The sequence below is a fragment of the Sebastes umbrosus genome, chromosome 11 (genome assembly GCF_015220745.1).
Source record: "Sebastes umbrosus isolate fSebUmb1 chromosome 11, fSebUmb1.pri, whole genome shotgun sequence".
In the NCBI taxonomy this organism is placed as follows: Eukaryota; Metazoa; Chordata; class Actinopteri; order Perciformes; family Sebastidae; genus Sebastes; species Sebastes umbrosus.
Window position 1 is genome coordinate 26,916,461 of NC_051279.1, and position 26,269 is coordinate 26,942,729.

A 26,269-nucleotide genomic window follows, 5' to 3' on the forward strand; every position below is an offset into this window, starting at 1 on the left:
TTTTGGAGCTTGTGAACTAGTTTCGCTGGGGAGGGAGGCACTGATAGTACATACTGCCTTGTCATAGTTACATGCTATTTGTTTTAGTGCTGTATTTACAGCTGTGCTCTTGTGAAAGTCGGTCTTACATGCTTGGAGGCACGCTATGTGAGGAATGAGAAGGGATAACTAATTTCTTTCTGACATGCATTCCTTTACTCGTACAGTCTGCAGTGTTTCTGCACAGATGTCGCCTGATCTCCTCCAAGTCATTCCATGGGTTATTTGGATATCATGATGAATGAAATCGTCCTCATGACATAAAGTGGGGATTTTTTTTTAACGCCTGGAGGGCTATTTTTTGATCATAAAGAAGAAGAGCAAGAGATAAAAATAAGACAAGGGGAAAATTGATTATGACTTCTTGATGCAGCCGACAAAGAGGAAGAGGAGGAGAAGATGGATATGGAGCAATAAAGGGAAAAAGTGGCTCTGTGGTTGTTCCGAGATCTGTTTTTTTTTTTTATACTTATTTTTTACAGTTCCTCCTCAACTGGGGAATGTTGGCTTGCTGTCAGTGAGTACACCAGTCATTCAGTCACACAGCAGACGGCTTTATAGAGACATGACTCAAGCAGGCCGACTCTAAGATGCATGAAAAGGAGGGAAACAAGAGGGCAGTGTGAGGCAAAAAGACAGAATAGCGCCAGGACGGAGAACACTGAGGTGGGATAGAGGGACAGAAACCAAACCACCCCCTACACCCTCTGCCTACCCACTTCCACTCCGTTTGCGCATTCGCGTGGAGGGTCCGCCATATTAAGTGTCATCCCAAACCAATTAGCGGGGAGTGGAAGTGGGTTATAAAACCCTCCAACAGCGAGCCTGCATCGATGCCGACTTAACCAGCTGCCGTTACTGACAACGCCAGTGACACGCTCCAATGCCACTTCCATGCGTCTACTGGTACAAACATTTATTCGTAGACTGCTCAAACTGAGATATACCTTTAATTTATTCTACTTTATCTTCATACAGACGTTATCAACTTAAAGTAAATAGATTGTATTTAGGATCAAATGTCTAGTCTAGAAAAGGGTAGATGTGTTCATTTGATTGTAAAGTGTTGTATATTTATACATTTATATAACATATATTTATTATTATTTTCCCCCTAATTTATTATATCTTCAACTGTGCAATACTGACTTAACAGCACAATAAATTTAATGCAATAATTCAGCTGTGCAATAATCTGGTTTACTCTGGCATTAACACAGCATTTATTCATACAGTGCATTTAAACTAATATTCATGTTTATTTATACTATTCTTGCCTTTTTACACAATTAATGATAGATCCTATTTTTCATCATTATTATTAGCACTGCTGTTATACATATGTCTTATTTGTAATTTCTTAGGTTTTCTCTACTTACTTACAGTACTTACTTACTTATTTACTTACTTACTTACTTACTTACTTACTTACTTACTTATTTCTATTCTAGATTGGGAATAAAACGTAATTGCCCCCTTCAATTTTCCAGAAATACTTTATTGATCAATAAAGTATTCCTGATTCTGATATTTATCAATAGTTTCTTTGCCGGAGAGAGGGAAGTTTGTGGCCGCTGTATTTATACCCCTTCACCTTAAAGGGACTGTTTGTAAGAATCAGAAATTGCTTGTTAACAGCGATACCTGTGGCCGTTAAGTCAACAAAAGTCAGCGTCCTGTTACTCGGGCTTGCGCTTCTGCTCGCTCTACATAGACATGAACGAGCATCGCTCAAAACAGTGAGGCGACACACGTCAGCTAAAACCACAATATCACTCTATATTTCACCTGCTTGGCAGTAATGTTAGCTGACCAGACGAAGGTCTCTCCATGAATCACTGCTGATCCTAGTGTTGGCTTTTCCTGCCTCAGCCTCCCGACCGCGGCCGGAGGGATCAGGGGAGACACCGGAGTTTTGGTCGGAGACGATAACGTTTCTCGCTGCGGAGCCCCGTCACTTCAAAAGACACGGAAAACCTCTGTTGGTCTGGAGGAGCTCCAATTTTTATTTCTGCGCAAATGTCCACTGTACATTCACTAGATATTCTCAGAGCTAAACTAACTCTTCTGCAGTGTGTAGTGTGCGCGCATGCACGTAAGAGTGGAGCGAAAGCGCGAGAACGAGCGCGGTGTGTGTGTGAAGGCAAGCAGGCAGAGGAGCAGAGTACAGCAGAGACTCCGGCCCTGGAGACCAAAGCTACGGTCTCCGACCGCGGCCAACACTGTTTAACAGACGGGCTTCCGTGTAGTTTGTGTTGGAGTCTAAGTCTGAACAGCGTAGCCACACGCAAGCGCACATGGGACACCGACCCGGATTGATTTATATGTGTAATTATTTGTGTACAAACAGTCCCTTTAAAGAAGGGTGATTCATTGAGCTGAGTGTGACTACAAACGGAGTTCACTCTGTCACGGAGTGGGAGGGTGTCGAGACCGGATTGGAATTGGGCCAGAGCGATGGAGAGATGTTGGAGGGAGGGGATGGAGAGCTGGAGAGGTATAAGCCATGTTTATGAAGCAGTGTTGGTTGTAAAGACAGTGCTGTTACCATAACAAGTAAATAGTGAGTGTGATATTCACTTTTAGTCGGTGTCACCAGCCTCCCTGTGGCAGGATTCCTCCACGCTCCAGCATAATATGATACCAGCCTGGATAATGGCAGGTTATTTATATATATTTACAAGAGTAAAAACTCCACAGGGAAAGATGGTAAACAACTTTTTTTTAATATGAGGTTCATGAAGTGACATATAACCCATACATATTGCAGACATAACTTAAACTTAGGAGCCCTTTTGTGTTCTGTACAAAGCTGAACTGGAGCATAACCAACAGCAAATATTTAAAGGTCGACTCCATCTTTTTTTTTGGGGGGGGGGGGGGGTTCAAATGGAAGTCAATGCGGAAGTGCCTTAAACTTGCATTCTTTCTAATAGCCAGCAGGGGGCGACTCCTCTGGTTGCAAAAAGAAGTGTGATTGTATAGTAGTCTATGAGGAAATGAGCCTACTTCTCACTTGATTTATTACCTCAGTAAACATTGTAAACATGAGTTTATGGTCTCAATCTCTAGTTTCAAGTCTTATTCAATACAGCATGATGTTCATTTAGTAAATGATGGTCCCATTTAGAGTCAAATAGACCATAAAGCAGGGTATGCTTTAGGGGGTGGCTACCTTGTGATTGACAGGTCGCTACCACGGCGTTGTCTGTGTTTTCATCGTAGAACTTTAACCTTTCACAGTGTGTTTTCAGTCCATAAAAGTTAATTATGTCTTATTTAGTGTCAGGTTGTACTTAGCTCCACCCTCTCGTGTCACTTAATAAATAAACACAAATAACCAAGATGGCAACGGCCAAAATGCAGAACTTGGGGCTTCAAAACTGTAGTCCCCAAACCAATGGAGTGACGTCACGGTGCAACCTGGCATCACGCCAAGGCCTGTAATAGACCCGCCTGTCTGCCAGAGAATAGTGTGTCAGTGTCATGCTTTGTATCGCCGAGGCGTGAGTATTACATTCGTGTATGAAGGTGCGGTACCAGCAGGGGGCAACACAACCACTCACGTAGGTTTATGCAACCAAACCACTTAGTTAGGTTTAGGAAAAACATCATGGTTGGGCTTAAACTAAGTACATAAACTAAATACAATACGTACAGAAACAGCGCAACATAAGTACGGAAAACACATCACAAACGTCACTAATGTAACTTACAAAACAAAACCGAAACACCGGTCTCGAACACCGGTCAGCTGGTTGAAATTCCGTTGTTTTGTTGGCTAGACTACATGGCGTACAAATGGCACGCCAAAAGCAAAAACAGCGTTCTTATTGCACGCTTTTTGCCTTGCACATTATTGTGTCATTAATATGCCTTTTCGTGCGACTGGGCTGCATGGTGACTACGTCCACTTTGTAAAAGCTCACTGCTCCAAATGTTGTAGCTTTAATTGAAAAAATCCATCCGACATGTGCACTGAGAAATGCTTTGACTTTCCTCATAGAGTAAATACACGTAAAGCCTCTCTTTTACTATTCATTTTTATGCACGTCATGATTGACTTTATTAGAAACCAAAGCGCCACAAGGCCGGTCGTGGAGCTACTATATAGCAGCGTCTTATCAGCACATAGCTGCTATTTCTAGACGTCATGATAAAGCTGCTAGACATGACATCACCCGTCACATGTTAGCCGTTATCATCTCCATATCACTGTTACAGGTGGTTGACGCCAGTAGTTCGTTATATTTGGAAAGGAGAATTCACAACACACATCAGAAAATACAAAGGAATCTGATTGATGTACAACTTTCATTTATACATGATGTGACCGAGTAATAATAATAATGAAGTATCACATCAGGAAGTTAACCACTATGGCTTTGAATGTTTGATCAAGTCAACATGATTAATAATGATATTTAAAGCCTCATTGGGATCATGTTGCTGGCGCAGAAGACAAACTGGCACAACGAAGTGTGCTTCGACCTCCTCTGTGTTTATAATGGCTTCCATCTATCCACCCATCACCTGTTTCGGACATGAAATCATGTCTGGCTCTGTCATTTTTCCGAGGGAAATGGTTCCTTTTTTTACTATCCGACTCACAACTTTGTTATTCGCCGAACAGCATGAGGATCCAAGTAATTAGCAACTGGTTAGGAGCATTAGGAGTGTGAGTCAGAGATGGCAGCGTTTGAAATCCCAGCGTTCACATCCTGAACCACACTCACACACACACACACACATACACACACACAGATGACGTGTGTAATTGCAAGCTGGAGGCGAGGATCCCTCTATTAGTTGGAATGATGTGTCAAACCTCCGCGAACACTGCACACTCTGGCATACTGATTGGAAAAGGCAACACGAGTCCTATAACCAGTTTGTCTTGGCACCGTCTGATCGGTCGTGTTGCTACCTCGAATGAACACGGCCGTACGCTCTAATCATGGCAGCGAGACGGCGAGGAAATAAACCTAAAACCTCAAAAAACCTCCAAGCAATCTTAAAAACCCTTAAAGCATACACACATGTACGGACACGTGGAATCTGAGAAGTAGTAGTGTCTGACTGTCTGGCAGTCTTATTTAATCGCAACCCACTTTACTACCACGCTTTAAAAGCATGTGTTCAGTATTTGTGATTCATTGCATCCGCGGCTTTGCCCAAAGCCATTTCAGAAAGATTTACTGCTTTACAATCACACACACACGCACAACCGCAAGATGAAGATATCCCACTGGGAATATTTTTACCACGCATGATCACAGAGCGTACATGATGGATTCTCACTTCTTTAAAGAGAGAAGGGAGGTTCAAGCATCAGGTGAATCAAACGTACCTTACAGCTAATATAGTATTATCATAATGAAAGGTGTGACACGTTATAAGTAAGTGATAATGTAAAGCGAGCCGGTCATTGTTGTGAAAGAATCCCCAACATGGTGATGCTCTCTCTCATCGCCCTGAAGGGGATTCTTCCACAACAATGACCCACTAGCTGTACATTATCCCGCTTATTACACGGCTACTTACTTAATAAATCAATAATTTGACACAAAAACGGTCCGCCAGAGTCTGGCATCAGAACTGCACCCATAGCAACGGTCAGCTATACATAGCAACAGTCTGCTATAAAAAAAAATAGCAGACCGTAGAACGCCGTGATTGACCAATCAGAATTGAGTATTCAATGTTCAATGACACTACAGCAGTATGCACAACATGGACATGAATGAACATGACCATCTCATATCATATAAATGTGATGTGATGTGGTGAGGAAAGTGGGAAATATGTGTTGATTTTTATTGATGTATCCAATCAATTTTGACCTGTCTATAGGGCTGTGTATTGGCACGTATCATGATACAGGCCAGGAGTTACCATTCAATATATTGCAATACATTGTGATACAGGAAGCAAGGCGATATATTGCATTTTTTTAAATGTAATTTTAGGAAAACTGTCATAGTTTAAAGAGCACACCACCATATGCATAAAATCTGAGTAAAAAAGTTTACTTTTTACCACATTACCATTGTTCACAGTCCCTGTAACATCCAACATCATAGCACGACTTTTCATACAATCTGAGCCACTCTTTGCAAAAAATCTTTGCATGTAAACCATTAATTAAAAATCAATAGTACTTTTGAGAATTAATACAGTATCACAAAACATACGATACTCAAGTTTATTGGTATTTTCTCACACCTCTACATGTCTGATAACCTTTGTAGGGCTCCACAGCGCTCAGTCATGAGCACTATGTGGAAAAACTGAATGCAAAATAGACGCATGGTGGTATGAACTTCTTCAATGGTCAGTCCTCGGTCCGAGCTCCTCCGGCCTGCCAATGTGGCAGCTTCGCCCAGGAGGGTAATGTTGTTCCCCTGAGAGACTGAGCTAGACACTCTTTGAAAAGGTGCCCAGCTAGAGCAGCCCAGGCCGGGCCGGGTCGGGCCGGGCCAAGCCAAGGCAGACAGGCGCTCGACTGTTTTCTCCCCGCCGCTGGAGCTCTGAGGGTTGGCTGCCGTTTTGTCCGAGCTGGCAGTCGGAGTCAGAGGAGGCAGTTAATGACAGAGCTCATGAAGCTGTAAAGACTGCTCACACTGTTGGCAGTGTCCACCGTATGGGTACAAAGTCAGCTCCCTGCTGTGATCACAAACCTAAAGATACAGACCCATATATATATAGTTATATATATATAGACAGATAGACAGATAGATATTTTTTTAACTCCTTGTTACATTGGGAAGCACGTGATTTACAGCACTCCATGGAGCGGCGAACAGCATGTTGTTTATTTTCATAGTCAGGACTGACTTCCCTGTGGTTGGTTCGCTTGTGTCGGACTGTTACTGTATAGAGTAGTGGGAGGAAATTGCAGTGTGCTGCAAAACATACAAATTAGGGTTGTCCTTCAAAGACCTGCCTTTACACTCCCACCCTCCCTTTTAGTTAATTCTCTGTGGAAATGGTTTGTTGATTCTGAAGGGGAAGAGGAGAGGACGGGTGTATCTAAAGAAAGTTGTCTGGGCACTAGATAAAACATGGCATGAAGGGGATCCAGACAGTTTGGACTCCAAACTACTACTTTATAGTCCTTTTCATTGTGATGGATTCAAATCGCCCTCACCTGCAAGAGGGACTCATAGGAAAGAATGTGGTCCATTGGCCTTGTTCAGACCTGGTGTGCCGAGAAAGATCTGGCTATTGATTTTAAAACCAACATGGAGCTAAACCAGGCTTTCCGTCAGTTTTATGCCTCTGTGAAAAATGGGAAAAGGTGAACCCTATGGTTTCTGAAGTAACAGTATGTTGGCTTACCCGGCAACAGAAGATGCACCGTCCTTACTTCTGGGACTGTGCAATTAAAACGCACCTGTCCAGGGACAAACAAGTAAGGAGGAGGAGCCGGTCATTGTTGTGAAATAAACCCAGACAGGGCGATGCGGCGTCACGTTGGGGTATTGCATCATCCTGAAGGGGTTTATCTCACAACAATGACCCGCTAAGCTGTACATTATCCCACTTATTACCCGGCGACTTACTTAAGAAATCAATCATTTTACACAAAAACGGTCCGCCAGAGTCCAACATCAGAACTGCGCCCATAGCAATGATCTGTTATACATAGCAACGTCTGCTATAAAAAAAAAAAATAACAGACCGTAGAACGCCGTGATTGATCAATCAGAATTGAGTATTCAACAAAGCCGTCTAATAAATGTTAATAATCACCCCAGTCTTTAATCATGCTTTCCACTGTGTCTGTGTGTTGCTGCGTCTTTGTGTTGCTTGGCAACCGTTTTGCTAAATGTCGCTGAAGAACTACGTTGCTTGGCGGAAGAATGATTTTTTTTGTTCTTGTATTTTTGGTTGTTGTGTGTTTATTTTATGAAACCTTTCAGGCATATGTAGTAACCATTTTATAAAAGCAATAAACCACTTGAGGCCGTGGTTTACAGTGATTTTACAACAGCTAAGGAGCGCTAAGCTAAGCAGCTTAAGGAGCTTATTAGCTTATTGCTTAATTTCCCACTGCTGCTAAAGTGTTCAACTGGCGAAACATGGCATGGCTTTCATTGTGAAAGGGTCGCCGCTAACGCAATGTATTCGTCACGAAGCTAGTGCTGATCACGTTCGTTCGTCAAAACTGTAACATCAGTAAAAAAAACATGACACCGTCATTCTCGCAATTTTTTTTTGATGATCAGTTTAATATTGCAGGGAGGAATGGAACAAGAAGGAGCAACCACAGTGAGCCGCTAGATGAAGAGCTGCATGTGACAGGCGGCACGCCTCCAACTTCTCCACAAGGTAGCCAAGTCCTCCTGATGTTGTGTGGAAGACTGCTCGCACCGTGTGCAGTATGAAATCAGATGGCGGTCGCTCATGGCGTTGTGGAAAAAGGCCAATTTTTGGCTGATTTCTTTATTTAAACAAAGTTTGTTTGGCTATGTTGTAAACAGATGTACAGTTGTTCTACTGTTGGATTTGTGATAAATGAGCTGCTCTTGGAGTGTTTGCTGTAGTATTAAACCAGGACTGAAATCTGAAGGATAATAAATTGAATCTTGGCTAATGTGTTGCTGCACATATAACAGGGTTATCAATAGCCGCATGTTATAGGAACCCACTTCTTGTGTTGGAGGTTTAAATTCACACTACAGTGTAGGTGCCTGCTGCTCTTTTGCGAAGCAGTTGTGTAAAACTAATTTGAATGAAGCATTGAACATTTTTGAAACGTAGATTTTGACCAACTTGTAACTTCTCTGTTAAACCCTAACCAACCTAAGCAAAGCTACTAATCAGTTCTCTTCAGTGGGATGGCTCTTACATGGAAGCAGTCACTTGAAAAGCTGAGTTTGAATTAACAGTCTTCTAACTAACAGTCCCAAAATGACTAATACTCTCGTTCTTCAACACTGCTTTGTCCACATGTTGGCCCGTTACAAAAACCTCTTTGAAAACCCTGCTCTCCATCTCACCTTCTGCCTTGTTTTTCCAGTTGTGGATCCGACTCCGGACGATCCCTTGGTGTCGGTGATCCTGGTGAGCCTGCTGCCCCTGCTGGTGATGGGGATTGTGATAGCCGGTATGTGCTACTGGTACCGAGCCTATCGCAAGCGTGTGAACCAAGAGTGGGAGAGCAGCCTTAAGAAGCGCAAGCCGAAAGCCGGCGGGCTGGACTGCAGCGACGCCTGCGCCATCATGATGGACGACGACGGGTCAGACAGCAGCTCGACGCACGCCAACAACCTGAACCACAACACCGAGCCACTGCCCATAGAGCTGGATCTGCTGGTACAGACCTAGTAGTATATCAGAGTTGTTCCATGGAGCTATTTTGCATCCAAACTCAAGTTCTAACTAACTTTTCATCCTGTCCCAGGTTGGAAAGGGTCGCTTCGCCCAGGTGTACAAGGCCAAGCTGAAGCAGACCACCTCAGATCAGTTTGAGACAGTAGCTGTGAAGATCTTCCCCTACGAGGAGTACGCCTCCTGGAAGAACGAGAAGGACATCTTCTCTAATACGGACCTCCGACACGAGAACATCCTCCACTTCCTGACAGCTGAGGAGAGGAAGGTGGAGAAACAGTACTGGCTCATCACTGCCTACCACCACAGAGGAAATCTACAGGTGAGACCGGCATATTCACCAAGAGTGGGGCAGTATTATTCCATGTTGTGAAGATCTGTAACTCCCACAGTAGATTTCATTCATAAGTTATAGTATCAACCTGTTTTAAATTCACAATTCTACCAATCCCATCATGCCTCTGTCCTCCAGGAGCACCTGACGCATCACGTGCTCAGCTGGGAGGAGCTGCAGATGCTGGGCTTGTGTCTGGCCCAGGGTGTCTCCCACCTTCACAGTGACCGCCTCCAGTGCGGACGCCCTAAGGTAGGACTGTGTGAATGTGTCCATATGACAGTTGACGAGCAGCGTAACAGAGCTAAATCTACATAAATCTGTAATAACCATAATAACCGTTATCAATTGTAAAAATAGCTACAGAAAGACGTCACATCTGTACAGTATTTATTGTATGCTCTAATGATGATCAGATCACTTGCTATCCCCCTAGAGTGTAATGAACGCCAGCAGTGTTAACATGAAATTTTAGGGCTGACCCGAATGCTTTAAAGCTTTGACTGTTGCCACGGTAATCGACCTCCAAATTAGTATTCGAATGCTTTGTTTTTTGTTTTTTTGTATATGTTATAATAAAGTATAAATCCCCAAATAGCCCATGAAATAAGGCTTCGGATACCTTTGAATATTTCTCACCGAAGCCCAAAAAATGGTATTTGTTGTAAGAAAACGTTTTCAGGGACCATAGAGAGCCGAGGGAGTACTTATATACAATATGTTGTTTTTGGGTGATAGTAGAGGTAGAACAGAAAACAGTTCTATAAATTATTTTGTCACAGCAATTTTAACAGGTTTTTTGAAGACCCTGACAAACAATATCATAAAAAAAGATCGATGACATATACTTTTATGAAACAGATCTCATAAAACCAAAATAAATACAAATTGTATTCGCAGTTTGTAAAATCACTTTTAGTTTCTATATTCAGAAATTGACCTGAGCTCCTGATATATAACTTTTGTGGAGTAAGTTGACAGATTTCTTTGTGTGTGATGGTGATACATTGACCCCCCATACTTCTATTGTACCTAAAGGTGCCCATAGTCCATCGAGACCTGAAGAGCTCCAACATCCTGGTGAAGAACGACCTGACGCTGTGCCTGTGTGACTTTGGGCTGGCACTCCGATTAGACAGCAGCCTCACTGTGGATGACCTTGCCAACAGTGGACAGGTCAGATGAAAAGCCTCTTTTAATTACTTTTCTTCTTTATTATGTGACTTAATAATCTTCCTTTTTTTATCACACATTATTTCAACCATAGACTGAGCTGAAAGAGCACATTTGCTCTTTTGTATTTGAGCAAGGTACTGAACTCCTACATATAGTCTTTTAGATCAAAATGGCAGCAAATGACCTAAATCACCTAGATCAGAAAACGTGTGATTCAAAATTTGGCTCCTCTTCCTTTGTCACATGCAGGCTCATTGAAATATACCACCACTCAAAGGGAGGCACGCACTGACAAGTTATATTCATTAAAGGAAGCTGATTTAATACAAAAAGACTAACTTGTTTAATCCGATAAATCACTTTATTCAGAATGAGGATTTGTTCGAGGATACACACCCGACATACAGTACATGCAAACACAGAAAGAAGCTGGCTATGACCAGCTGCCGTCCCTCAGTCTTTTCCTGGTCAGTAGCAGAATGTACATTGAACGATGCCACGGAGAGAGCACAGGATGTTCAAATGATGATCTGTGACTGTCACATTGTGTTCCTTTCACGACTGGAAATTCCAGCTGGTAGGTTGTAATTATAACCTCTGCGTGTACAGAAACATGGGCAGCCGCAAAATGTTCTTTGTCCTGCGATAAAAAAATAAATGGGTTCCGCATGCAACAGCAGATGTGTAGGCAATATTTTGCAAACGTAGCCAGCGAGCTTGTTCGACTCGTATCTTTAACCACGAAACTTAAGAGTTCTTTGAAGGTTGTTAAAGTTAAAAGTGATGCTTTGTAGCAGCATCTGTGACACTGTCACATCATCAGCTGTCTCCTGCTTGCAGGCGGCATCTGATGACTTCAGACTTGACTCAACAGAATCAGAAAAGACTTGTAGCTCGACTTGACTTGAACACCAATGACTCGCGACTTCACTTGGATTTCAGCGTTTTGACTCGGAATGACTTGATATCTTCCTTAAACCCAGAGTGGAGGCCGAATAAAACCCACAATATTCTCGGTTTACAGCAGGTACATGTGTGTATGTGAAGCAAAACAACTTTTTGTCAGTTTTTCATTGCGACTCTTACATTACAAATCTAACAAAACCATTGCAACGATTGTGACCTCCAGCTGTTACAGTATGGAATGACATTTTATTCAACATTAAATATCATCTGGGGGGAAAGAAACTCACTGCCATCAGGAGAGAAAATGATGAAAAGCTGTTGTGTAGCGGGTTAACCGAGGCTTTCACACTGACATCTGAGGCTCATAGGATACGTGAATATTCACTGTCAGTGTGCTAAATGGCTAAAGTGACTAGCATGGCTAGCTAACGTAAGCTTGAGTGGGAGGCTGCTGCAGTAATACAGTCATACATCAACGTTATAGCAGCATTAGACTGTCGTCTCCAACTAAATCTCAGCCTATAGATCAAACAGCTGGCTACTAACACGTTGATTATTTACAGACAACACTTAGTCTAACGGGATCAATCAGATATGTAGAGATGTCTGGATAAGCAATATCCGGCCACTGTGTTGGACGGGGGAAGACTGAAGGGATGTGACGGAGATCAACCTTTATTAAGGTAGCGTGAACACTCAGGGTTCAGGCAAAATAATTATTAGACATGTGTATGAAGCAAATGTTTGTATAACAAGAGATGAATGCATACGAACTTGTCAAAATTACAATTCAAAAATATATTAAATTACATTGAAGTCTACGGGACCTTCAGTTTTCTATCCCTCAAAGGGGGCGTTTTAATTGGAATTTGTCCGTCATAAGTTAGGACTTGACTTGGAACTTATTGATCTTGACTTGGGAATTCATAGCCAAGACTTGATACTTACTTGTGACTTACAAAATTACATTTAACTCCCTCTGGATGTGTAGAACAAACTCTCACGGTGTAATTTTAGATGTGGCATTACTCAGTGCAGTAGCTGATGTGTGTAATTTGATTTAACACATCAAACAAGTGTAGTCTTATCTTGTGTCATCCAATAATGAATGAAGCCAGTTGGTGAGTCAGGTTTATTGTCACTGAGCCCAACGGTTATTGCAACAGCAATAAATCACAAGCCAGACAATTGAAGAGGGTGAACAGCACGCTCCTGCAGACTGATGTAGTGTTTAATGTGTTGGCGTGAGAGTGTGCCAGAGAGAGATGCTGTTATTTTCTGTCTACTTCATTAGCACAGAAACAAGTGTAATTCTATGCTTAGTATATATATATATATGCGTGTGCTATCTGTGTCCTGCAGGTGGGTACGGCGCGTTACATGGCTCCGGAGGTGCTGGAGGCCCGACTGAATCTGGAGAATATCGAGTCCTTCAAGCAGACCGACATTTACTCCATGGCCCTTGTGCTTTGGGAGATGACGTCGAGGTGTGAAGCAATTGGAGGTCAGTGTACGCACATACGCACACACGCCACAAACACACATGTCCGGTAATTACATGTTTCAGGCCGTGGGAAGTATGATGTCATGTAGCACGCAAGCACACACTTACATGGAGAACAAAACTAATCCTGCTGAGGTGAGGTGTAAAAAAACCCTGAGATGACTCAACAGTTGAGTTTCAGGTTATCACAACAAGTTCAGCAGGCGATCCGATTGGCCGGCAGCGATGACATCACGTTAGAGTTCCTCACATGTAGCAGTGGAGACAGCATGTGAAGGCATGTGTGTGTCACATCTGTACTGCAATGTGATAAACATGGCTGCTTACTGTAGCCTCTACAGATGTTGATAATTAACTCCTTGTGCCCAGCTGCATGACACATCTAAAGGAAATATTTACCTGAGGGCAAGCTGTACTCATAACTGGAAACTCAACTTTAATATACAGTATTATCAATTTTTAATCAAACATGTTAGCCAACAATTGCCAGATGCAGATATTGGGCTATATGAATAAGAACTAGAATAAACTAGAGCCGAGGGAAACTGCAGAGTTGGTGATAATTTCCTGTGGGTACGTCAATACGAGCGACATCTACATTACACCGGTGCTCCACATTAAGGGTTGCCAGGTTTCCCTTGGCCAAAAAGCCAAACTCAAGGCTTCAAAACAGCAGTCCACAAGCCAGTCCACCACTTCTTATATACAGGCTATGGTTGGAATGTGCAAAATCAGTCAGTATTTTACACCGCCATAAGACACTATTTAACATGTTTATTGCCCAGAAAAGAAAAATCTTAAGATGAATCTTGTGTTTTTGTGTGACAAACATGCTAAATGCTAAAAGCATGAGTTTTTTATATAGCATCCAATCTGGGCAGAAATAGATTATCAGTTATATAAAGTCAGGATCGTATCCGTATAACTCTTATACAGAGTGTCTGTATTATTCAGAGTGTCTTTTAAAGAGCACTTTCATCCATTTCTTCTCAAAATAAAAGTTCATTTTTCATTTTCTGCACCCTAATTATCGAACATGACTGTGCGTCGTGTGATCTGAGAGTCCATACACCTACTGCCTACTGTACGCTTGTGTGTGACCTACATAGTGCAGACAGGAGGTCCAGGCTACTGTTTCCTGTTATGCAGTGACTTGTGTGTCAACAGGGAGTCTGATGGTCATGTCTGTCGGACTGCACCTCGACCTCAGCTCCAGGTCTGCAGTAAGAATCTGAGGAATGTCTGATATGTGAGGGAGACAATCTGAACTCTGCTGTTGCCCTTCTTTGGGCAGGAAATCAGGGAGAGAGAGGGAAGGAATGGATACGCTACCTGGTTCAGCTGCTGTGTGGATGTGTGTGTGTGTCTATGCTTGTGAGGCTTAAATATCCTCTCAAGAATGGAAAGATTAAAGTAAGGACATTTTTCATGTATTTGCATTACGGCTGTCAATTCAAATATTTAATAGCGATTAATCACACATTTTTTTATCTGTTCAAAATGTACCTTAAAGGGACATTTGTCAAGTATTTAATACTCTTATCAACATGGGAGTGGACAAATATGCTGCTTTATGCAAATGTATGTATATATTTATTATTGGAAATCAATTAACAACACAAAACAATGACAGATATTGTCCAGAAACCCTCACAGGTACTGCATTTAGCATAAAAAATGTGCTCAAATCATAACATGGCAAACTGCAGCCCAACAGGCAACAACAGCTGTCAGTGTGTCAGTGTGCTGACTTGACTATGACTTGCTCCAAACTGCATGTGATTATCATAAAGTGGGCATGTCTGTAAAGGGGAGACTCGTGGGTACCCATAGAACCCATTTTCATTCACATATCTTGAGGTCAGAGGTCAAAGGACCCCTTTGAAAATGGACTTGACAGTTTTTCCTCAACAAAATTTAGCGTAAGATTGGAGTGTTATTTATCCTTCTTCGCGACTTGTATGACATGGTTGGTACCAATGGATTCCTTAGGTTTTTAGTTTCATATGATACCAGTATCTTCAATCTTTTAAAACTGAGCCCGCTACAACCTAAAAAGTGCAAATTGCGTTAATGTGTTAAAGAAATTAGTCTTAAAAGCAAAAAGACGGTGGGACAGTGGGCAATTAATGTTATTGGTGTGTGCCCGACCGATAACACCGACTACCGTCGTCAAGCTTAATATGGAGAGGAGGATTGATTGTAGCAACTAACAACTCTTTCACAAGCATTTTATTAAGATAATTTTGAAAGATCCAAACCTATCTTTCAACTCTAAAAAGTCTTAACCCTCAAGCAAGCCTTTGGGCTGGACAAAATGTCCTCACTTTCCAAAAACGTCTTCTCTCGTCTTTTTAACTCAAATTGGATGTCACATAGATAGAAGTACACACACAAACTGTTCTGTTTCCTCCCATCTACTCTCCTGGGAGTCTCTCCGGTCCACCTCCTTCCCGCTCCTCCTAGCGGGCTTTTCTAGACAGTCGGAGACATTTAGAACCAGACAGTCACATTCCTACATGCATGTGTTTGTCTGTGTGTGTTTATTTCAGAGAGAGAGGTGCATAGAAACAGAGAGGAGAGAGGGAGCTACGACACAAACGCCCTCTTCCAGCCCTGTTTTTGCTCTATGTCTCAATCTGGGATCGTGTGTCTGTCCTCTGTCTCCACCCCAACAACAGGGGACAGGATAGAAATACTACCCTGCACTGGCATTGTTGTTGTGGTCAGTTATAGTACGTTTTCTCCGTGTGTCTCGGAGCATTTTATTTACATATCCTGAATTAGCCTGCAGGGCGCGGCAGGGCCTGCATGTTCTGTCTGAGCTGAGGGTTATGCAGGGTAATGGAGCGGGGCGAAGAGTTTGCACCGTGCCAAGCAAAAGGCTTGTGGTCCATGAAGGGAGACAGCCTTTGGCAACAGCTGGTGAGGGGAGTGATCATTATATTCTGGAGGGACAGAAGGAAAAAGGTTTCAGAGGGAAAAAGAAGAGAAATACGTTCATTCACTTTCTTGCTGAGAGAAAGAGGAGAGGTTTGATACCTCTCTCATGACTGTGTGTGTGAAGTCCGGAGCTAAAGCCAGGAGGCAATTAGCTTAGCTTAGCTTAGCATGAAGGCTGGAAGCAGGGGGAAAATAGTCAGCTTATCTCTTTCAAAAGTTCAAAACTATGCCTACCATTGCCCTTACCAAAAAGAAGTTTATTCAAGTGTGCTATAAGTACTTACTTCTTTTAAAGTTAAAGTAAGAGAGTTTGCTTTCAGTTTACTTTTTATGTTCTTATCAGAGATATACTTAACAAAAGTATACTTAAGTATACTTGGCTCATACTGACAAGTATACAGAAAAGTCTAAGTCTATTTGGCTTATAGTCCTACTTGTACTTAATCTTTTGATCGAGATATACTTAAGAAAAGTATAAATAAGTATTCTTATTCAGACTTAAATCTCTGCTAAAAAAAAAAGTTGGCCACAAGTGTACTTGCCGTATAAAAACGATTAAACTAGTATTTTACTGAGTATACTGTAAAGTACACTTTCATAAAGTATAAAGTGGGCTACAAGTATATACAAGTATACTTGCAGTATAAAAACTATTAAACTAGTAGTTTACTGAGAGTATACTTTAAAGTGTACTTTCATAAAGTATAAAGTGGGCTACAAGTATAAAACTAGTAAACTATCAGTATACTTCTAGTATAGTTGTAGTACAAAATAAAAGTTAGGTGTAAATTAGTTGTGTACTCGACGTTTATTATTCTTACATTTAAAGTACACTTTTAAAACTAAAAAGTGGGCCAATTTTATCCCGAGAAGTATTAAAATAGTACATTTACAAGTATACTACTAGTACATTGGTATTAGTATATTATGTAAAGTATACTTGGGAAATATATACTTGAATTTTACTTTTGTATACTTCATAAAGCAAACTTTGATAAGTACATAAAAAGTAAGCTGAAAGTATACCCTCTTATTTAAATAAGTATACTAATGGCACACTTGAGTAAATTGTATTCGGTAAGAGTTTCATGCCTGGACACAAATGGAACTAGATTCACCTGCTCGCAGAAAAGGCGTTCCTCGCTCTTACTATTGGCCTCTCAAAGCCCCGTCAAACACGTTTTCGTTGACTTTCACAGCACCCTAATGTGCTCGCCACAAACCTGCCACAGCTATTCAGCCCACGGCTACAGTATCTCTGGAGACGGGCCAATGCTTCGTTTGGACAGAGAGAAGACTTTGTTTTGATGAGAGGGTGCGGTTCGTTGGTTTATGCAGGTTAAATTCTACTTCTTGTGATTGTTCTATATCGATGTATATATCAGTCTGTGTTGAGGTCTCTTGAACGCCTACCATGGAGCTGTGATTCTGTCAGAATAGCAGATCCCAGACAGCGTAGCCAGCCGCAGAGGTTTCTGCTAACCTCCAGGCCACAAAGGTTTCAGACAGATAATCTGAAAAGGAAACTGTCGTAAACCGCTATCCGCCCCTTAGATTGGATATACCAGGCCTTTAACCACGGGCCCCAGACAGAGAAAGGGGAAAGTGAGACTGAGGCTCTGGTTGCAGTCTCTTGTGAAATATGTTCTCAAACCCAGGATGAAATTCTTCTCATAGCTTTCAAATGTCTAGAGCTGTGGAGGGGGGGAAGCAGGCAGCACTTGTCGTCATATAGACTGCAGTGAATTGTTGAGAGATTTTTAAGTGAACTGTTGAAACTTCACAAAAAAAAAGAAATGCGGATTCGGAGCGTTTCCTTGTTTGGAGTGAATAAAACCTGGCTACAGAAAAAAAAAAAACACACCCAAGTCCGGCTACTCGCGGTCAGAAACACCGGTGAGATACAGTTAGCGGATATACAAACAAACATAGATTCCTTGCTTGCTAGTATTGGCTGTGTTTCATGCTGTCTATAGACGGAAACAATATAAATATTAGGGCTGTCAGTTGATTAGAATAGTTAATTGTGATTAATCACATTTTTTGTGTGTTTAAAATGTACCTTAAATGGAGATTTGTCAAGTATTTAATACTCATATCGACATGGGAGTGGGCAAATATGCTGCTTTATGCAAATGTATGTATATATTTATTATTGGAAATCATTTAACAACATAAAACAACGACAAATATTGTCCAGAAATCCTCACAGGTACTGCATTTAGCATAAAGAAATATGCTCAAGTCATAACATGGCAAACTGCAGCCCAACAGGCAACAACAGCTGTCAGTGTGTCAGTGTGCTGACTTGACTATGACTTGCCCCAAACTGCATGTGATTATCATAAAGTGGGCATGTCTGTAAAGGGGAGACTCGTGGGTACCCATAGAACCCACTTTCATTCACACATGTTGAGGTCAGAGGTCAAGGGACCCCTTTGAAAATGACTGTGACAGTTTTTCCTCGCCCAAATTTAGCGTATGTTTATAGCGTTATTTAGCATTTAGCATTATTTGTAAAAAGCCAGTATGACATGATTGGTATCAATAGATTCCTGAGGTTTTATAGTTTCATATGATGTCAGTATCTTTACTCTAGCTTTAAAACTGAGCCCGCTACAACCTCCGAAAGATCGAATTGCGTTAAAGAAATTAGTGGCGTATGATTGAATTTGCGCGTTATTATCACGTTAACTTTGACAGCTCTAATAAATATACATTCGGGAAAACGCCAACATTAGAAACAGTTGATCAGTCATTTGAGTTAAATGTTCTCTGCGTCAGAATTTATTCTTCGAAGGCATTCTCATAATCCATTTAGTGCATCAACTCTTTTTCGACGAAGGCTAAAACCACCTCAAGCGAGCGTAAAAAGTTATATACTTTAAAGTAATTTTTTCCGTTTCCATACTGCTTCTCTAATGCAATACTTCAAATGTGCATGCAAATATGTGAATGGAAACACGGCTTGTGTCGGTCTACTTCTCTATGTCCCAGATACCATTCAGAAATATGAGGACAAGTGTATAGGAGCCAAATCGGCATCGGAGCATGAAATGAGACCTTTTCCACTACAGTCATGTCTTGATGTTCAGAAGGCACTCCACCTCTTTTTATTTCTGTTTTCAGCTTTCCTCATTTTAGGTTCAGCTCGCTCTGCGCTGCTCTGTGCTTCAGCTGTATCCAGTCCAGGAAAATGTGTGGTATTTATACCAGCTCCGCAGCAGGAGATCTAAACAGCAGAGGGCTGCTGCACAATATGTAGCCCTGGCATAAATAACCTCCAAGGGAATGGGCCGGGCCCGGCTGGGTCCTGTTTTAAAATACTAGAAACGGGGGGGAAGTTCCACATGTCGAAAACAGGAAGTGTGGGCCTGTAGAGTCAGCTTCTCTGCACACAGTCCCGATCCCAGACCTCCAACTTCCTGTCCGGGGGGTTCCACTCCAGCCTTTCCCACTTCCTGTGTTTGAGGGCACAGTGGCAGAGACCACAGGGGCTCGGCTAAAATGAAACTACTGCAGCTTTTCCTAGATTTCGTCATACCATTCCACTAATTAAAAAGAACAACATGTGTTGTTTAAATTGATTTGCAGCTGTTGAGCCAGATTATGGTCAGTCAAACTGCAGAGAAAATAATCTCACCACAAGGGGTATTGCGAACATCTACACTTGACCGTACACTAAGAATTACCCACCTAAAGCCGGGAATACACTGTACGATCTAGCCCGAATTTTGAGCCACACGCTTCATTTTAGAGTTGGATCGAATTTGAGCTTCCTCAGGCGTCGTTTGCCGTGGAGTGAACGGGGAGGACCGGGACCGATCAGAAATTTTGCTCGGCCGAAAGGTCTCCAACTTCAACTTAAAACGTCTACCTTAAACATGTTCTTTTTTAAACATGTTCAATATCTACGATGGGATATCCTGTTGTGTGTGGAGAACCCCGAGGATAGCCGATGACTCAGTCACGTGGGAAAGAATGATAGCCAGTTGAGAACCAAGCTGACTGAAGAAGGAAGGATAACCACTGCCGTCATGGCGGCCGTGGCTAATGCATGAGCTGATGCTAAAAGTAAAGCATAAAGTAGTAGTAAAATGGAGCTCAGAAATGGAGGACCACCTGGTTGGTTTGTAGCAACAACACAAGTGTTTATTTAACATGTCTCCATGACTTCATCCGTCCATCCTTCGTGAATTTTCAGTACAAAGTAAAAACTAACATCGCTAATTCTTCCTGCTCGTTGTCCGCCATGTTTGTTTACACTAAAGTCACGTTTTGATCACAAGATATTCTGTGAGATTTCCGTTATTTTTAGTCGGGACTCTTGTTGTTCATGAATGAATCTATTAGTGTGTGTTGTTGCTGTTTTGGCAAAATCATTGCTCTCCACACACCATAGGAACAAAACTGTTAAATTTAACATAACATGTCAATATGTGTGCCCTTACCAAAAAATAAGTTTGTCCAAGTGTGCTATTAGTATACCTCTTTTAAATTTGAAATAAGAGAGTATACTTTTAGTTTACTTTTATGTACTTATCAGAGATATACTTAACAAAAGTATACTTAAGTTTACTTGGCTCATGCTGACAAATATACTTAAAAGTATACTTGGCTTATTCTTTTACTTTTAATCGAGATATACTAGATATAAGTATAATTAAATATTCTTGCCTTATAGGCCTATAGAAAGGTACCATTGGCTTGTATTTGTGCTTCCTTTGATAGAGTAGCCTATTAAAGTGTGAGAGTTCGTGAATGGATGTTTTGATATGAATTTACTTCAAAACACATTTTATTTAAAAAAAAATTATCATCACAAAACATCCCGTCAAATAGCAAAAGGAGCTATTGTCATAAAATAAACTTGAAGTATGCTACTTTTAAGTAAACGTGGGGTCTCTCACATTTTCAACATCTGTAAAGATATGACTAATCTTTTAGCGTGGGCCAGCCTTAAGTTGTAACCCCACAAACTACTGTAGGTGACGGCCTTGGAAATAACTCACCGCTGACACCACGTTACTACTGTAGTTTATAAACTAGTTAGCCAGACATGCTAACAATTGCAGCTTACATTAGAGAAGATAAACACATTTCTTTTTTTGCATGTGTGTTTTTGATTTGGTAAAGACTTAAAAAAAAAAAAAAAAAGACATCGCCCTCCAAGCTCATGCTTTTGCTTTAAACAAGCGGTCAGTGCTTTGAGTGATTTTCACTTGAAAAGATTTCTTAAAATAAGTCAGGATGTGTAGCCACCAAGTCTTAAAATAACATCAAATAAACTAACTTCAACTTATTCTTATTCTTAATTAAATTACAATTAATACTCAATACTATCACTATATGTGCTAGTAATACTTTTCTGCGAATACATCACACCTAAAAAAAAGTACACATGTTACTAATACTACACAGTGTACACAGGTTCTGAATACAGGACATAGAAGTTGTTAAATATAACAACAAGAGATGGCACATAGGACATGCCGCTTACACTATTTGTCAGATATTTGCATATCATTTCTTGGCTCAGATGAGTAAATGAAAGATGACTTTGCGGCAACTAGAGTCTCGTTTCACAGCAACTGTGAGATCCTGATAGTTTTTTTCTCTTTGGGTCTGGAGACAGACTGCAGCTGTTGTGAGTTCGGTTTCATGAGGTCTGGACCCAATCCCAGAACTTTGTTTTTAATTTTTCATGGTTTTCGACTTTACGCTCTCGCTCTCTTTTTTTTTTCTCCCCCTCTACATGAAATAGTCAAAACAAAAAAAGAGCGATTGTTATTCTGGTGTTCTGTGGAGTTTGAGGTTGAAACTAATTGCTTGTTTGCGGAAGCTGTTTTTGTTGTTTTTAGAAAAGATCATCGTTGGAGTGCCAGAGCAAGCGAGCGTTTTCCCTCCCGTGGAAACATCATAAAAGACATGTTATTTCCTACTGTCAGCGTTATTGGTGCCAGTGTACAAAGCTGGCAGCTCAGTGCTTTGGGGGTAGAATGAGCTCATACCAGGATGCTTTTACACTTTCTAATCACATTAAGTCAACGGGCCACCTGTTGCACTCCGTCTTCCTCTTTGACATTTTTACCTTAAAATATTCGCCGTGTCGTAAACCATGCCCTGAAACGTGTGCTTGTTTTTGTCTTCATGTTGAACTCATCTTCTTATCATCACATACTTGCCAGGACGTGTTGCAAACTCAGACTCAGGTGATGATGTGCAATCTCTTGTGTTTGTGCCTGCAGAGGTGAAGGACTACGAGCCGGCGTACGGCTCTAAAGTGCGAGAGCACCCCTGTGTGGAGAGCATGAAGGACAACGTGCTGAGAGACAGAGGAAGACCTGAGATCCACGACACCTGGCTCAAGCATCAGGTCAGACACACACTGATACTAACCGTCACATGCGTACGAACCATTAGTGATTCAATTTGTAGGAATTCCCTTTTTTATATTGTTACACCCACAACAAGCTAGTAGCATAAGGAATGTCAATCAAGGAGGGAACGTTAAAGAGTAGTAAGCTTTTATTACGGAAATTTAGCTTTACAATTCATATTCTCCCTTACAAAAAATAAGTATACTTCAAGTTTATTTTATGAAGAAATAATATAATAATAATATATAGTATTAATATCAATGTACTAACAGTATACTTGCAAGTAAACTACTACTTCAGTACTTCTTGGGACTAAATTGGCCCATTTTTTAGTTTATAAAAGTATACTTTGAAGTATACTTTAAATGTAAGAGTAGTAAACTTTGAGTACACAACTAGTTTACATCCAAGTTGTATTTTGTACTGCAGCTATAATATAAACAATACTACAAGTGAACTTATAGGTATACTGTTAGTTTACTAGTTACTTGTAGCCCATTGCTACTAAATTCTGATAAAAAAAGTAATACACTTCAAGTTTATTTTATGAAGTATACTTAAGTAAAGTTCAAGTATATTTCCCCCAGGTATACTTTATGTAGTAAGTATACTAAAATCATTGTACTAGTAGTATACTTGTAAGTGTACTACTTCAATACTTCTTAGTTTATAAAAGTAAACTTTTAAGTGTACTTTTAATGTAAGAGTAGTAAACTTTGAGTACACAACTACATCTGAGTTGTATTTTGTACTATAGGTATATTGATACTTTACTAGTTTAATACTTGTAGCCCACTTTATAGTTTATGAAATTACACTTAAAAGTATACTCTCAGTAAACTACTAGGTTAAGAGTTTTTACTGCAAGTATACTTGTAAGTTTTCTCAAGTGAACTTCTAGTAGCCAAATATACTTTTCTTTATACTTTCAGTATAAGCCAAGTATACTTGAAGTATAAATTCATCTCTGATAAATACATAAAAAGTAATCTGAAAGTAAACTCTCTTATTTTTAAATTTTAAAAGAAGTATACTAATAGCACACTTGAATAAACTTATTTTTTATAAGGGCCCCACCTTAACCTACTCACTGTTTACTCCCCAGCTATACTAACAGGACAGAGGCTGAGTTCCACACCAGCAAACACTGCAATCAATATGTTTTGCACGCTAAGTGGTTTAACCCATTCCAAAGTCGCACGTGATTAATTTCACTGCAAACGATTAACAACCACATCACACCTTAAGCCCGCCCTGGCTGTCTGACAGGGATTCAACCTGAGTTAGATTAGACACGGTGTGGAAGCAGGCAGATTGACAAACAAAACTAAACAAACAAGGAAAAGAAAGAAAAGAAACTAGTCCGCCCCAAGGGCAATGCCCATATCTTTTTGCCAGCTACCGACTCACTTGCCAAGGAGGACTACACAGAAAATAACATTTCAGGCTAGACATGCAATTTATAGTAGTAACATGACCACCGATGTTCTTCAGTATATCGTCATGTTGTGTGAATCAATGTGTTTCATTCGCATGAAGGAAACCAGAATGCTCTGGTGTATGATGCTCCTCTGCCAACAGAGGATGTTAGTAGTATAGTATAGATCATTGATTCTCAAAGTGGGGCCCGGGGACCCCCCAGGGGTCTGTGGCCCTCTGTCAGGGGGTCCACGAAATAATTTGCTAGAAATTATTAAATTGTGCTGTATCATTAAAAAGTACATATTTACAGATGGGGACCATTTGCACCAATAAAACAAGCATATTGTGTCCACTCACGTTAGCTTTGGACCAATAGAAACTCTGATATGATTGTGACACATCTCGTCAACCTGTCATGAATCAATCACTTCACTCAGGGCGCAAACGAACCGTTCCTGCTGCTGCTTAGCTTAGCTTATTAGCCAGCTCAGTCAGTTCACATCATCAAGTCAAGTGACGCGAAGCCCAAACTAGCTAAATTGACAAAATATGATGACAGCTATATTGAGCGACAGCGACGGGAGACTAGAATCCATCATGTGTCTTAACGTGATAGCAAATAAAGCCATGAAGCCGGCCAAGCTAAAGCGACATCTGATTACAAAAACACAGCGAATATCAGGGCAAAACAAAGCGGTGTTAACATTATTTAAATTGAAATATGTTTCTGTTTATCACTATCAAACAGGTCTGAAGTATTTAGGTTGAAACGTTTAGAATACAAATAGTTCCAATGGCATATTAGAGTACAAATGGTAGTAAGCATTATGCGTAATCGGTGTTAAGATTATGAGGGGGTCCTTGGGAAATGTTCTCCCCTTTAAGGGTCCCTGGCCCAAAAAAGTTTGAGAACCCCTGATATAGGTGGTTATGTGTAAATGGTCATATTGCATTAAAAATAACTTTGAGATTGGTTGAAAATATGCCATCTTTACCAAAACAGTTCAGGGAATTCTATTACGTACGTAGTCTCACATCCCTGCTCTCCTCCTCTCCCTACAGGGTGTGGCGGTGATCTGTGCCACCATCATGGAATGCTGGGACCACGACCCAGAGGCCCGGCTCACCGCCCACTGTGTCTCCGAGCGCATCTCCGAGTTGGAGGACGAGATGGACAAACTGTCCAGCCGCAGCTCGTCGGCGGAAAAGATCCTCGCGGAGCTGAAGATCCCGATAGAGGTGGAGATCCCGGAGCAGGAGGTGAAGATCACAGAAATACAGGACGTCATATCCGTGGACTGCTCCGTGAGCGACGAGAAGTGAGAGGAACGCTCCTACATCGTCATGGACTCTGAGGGAGATGTTTTCCAACGAGGGCACTTATTCTGCTTTGATGGGATTGAAGACGGGAAATCTCAGTCAGCAGGGACGTTCAGGAGTTGAGCTCCTGCATCCCAGGACTTTGAATGAGTCACAGACAGTGTCATATCTTATTGTAGCCCAGGAAAAAACGGGGACTCTTGGTGATGCTTTTGGACTTCACCGCTTCTAAAATATAATAACTTGCCTTAATCAGCTGAAAAGCTAAAGAGCCAACAAGCCAAAGTTAACTGGAAGCTTCCAAAGATGTGCTGAGCGTGGAGTCGATGTTTCTTTAAGAGTTGGGCAGGCTTCTCTCTGAGCAGAAAGGTCACTCTCTTTATGAGTAATAAACAGGGCAATAACTATTTTTAACCCTCTGAGACCCACAATAGACCCATTTTTGTCTTTTTTAGGGGGGTACAAGGGGGTCTTTAGGGGGAGATAGCAGGTCAGCAGTAGATGCCACATAGAAGTGGTGAGGTGAAGTGGTGGTAAAAGTGTATCAGGGCTTAGAATATTATGATAGAAGTATATGATGTCCATTCCCTTGCTCATTTATGTCTCATAAGTTGCTGTAGTAATTTTTGGGTTGATACCATTTATTACACAGATTTGGTGCTAAATTTAACCATTTTTTACCACTGGAGAATTAATAAAAATGATCAATAATCCCTCCAAAATACCACATTAAGACACCAAGACCTTGAGGAACACCATAGAAAAAGCCATGCTGTGATTTGGTATCAAAAACTTTTGACATTTGGAGATTTCTGCAAGAACTGCATTTTCCGGCGATTGGATGGCGAGCACTTTTGTTGTGTAAACCGCTCAGAAACCCCCTTATTGTCAATCTAGCTAGGAAAGCCA

The 26,269-nt window shown here is 41.2% G+C and overlaps 1 protein-coding gene across 2 annotated transcripts in view; it reads left to right on the plus strand.

Annotated features, from left to right (window-relative positions):
- The window catches only part of tgfbr2b (transforming growth factor beta receptor 2b), a 44,979-nt gene extending 19,088 nt beyond the window's left edge, over positions 1–25,891 (plus strand). Inside the window, exons 4-11 of one of the 2 annotated variants that reach the window (XM_037783589.1) lie at positions 8,284–8,373; positions 9,065–9,360; positions 9,449–9,697; positions 9,848–9,961; positions 10,748–10,885; positions 13,154–13,295; positions 22,487–22,614; positions 25,103–25,891. In XM_037783589.1, coding sequence (XP_037639517.1) covers positions 8,284–8,373; positions 9,065–9,360; positions 9,449–9,697; positions 9,848–9,961; positions 10,748–10,885; positions 13,154–13,295; positions 22,487–22,614; positions 25,103–25,363 — 1,418 coding nt within the window. In that variant the 3' untranslated portion in view covers positions 25,364–25,891. The remainder of the gene's footprint in view (positions 1–8,283; positions 8,374–9,064; positions 9,361–9,448; positions 9,698–9,847; positions 9,962–10,747; positions 10,886–13,153; positions 13,296–22,486; positions 22,615–25,102) is intronic. The other variant, XM_037783590.1, reaches the window with a different exon arrangement.
- The last annotated feature ends 378 nt before the right edge of the window (positions 25,892–26,269 follow it).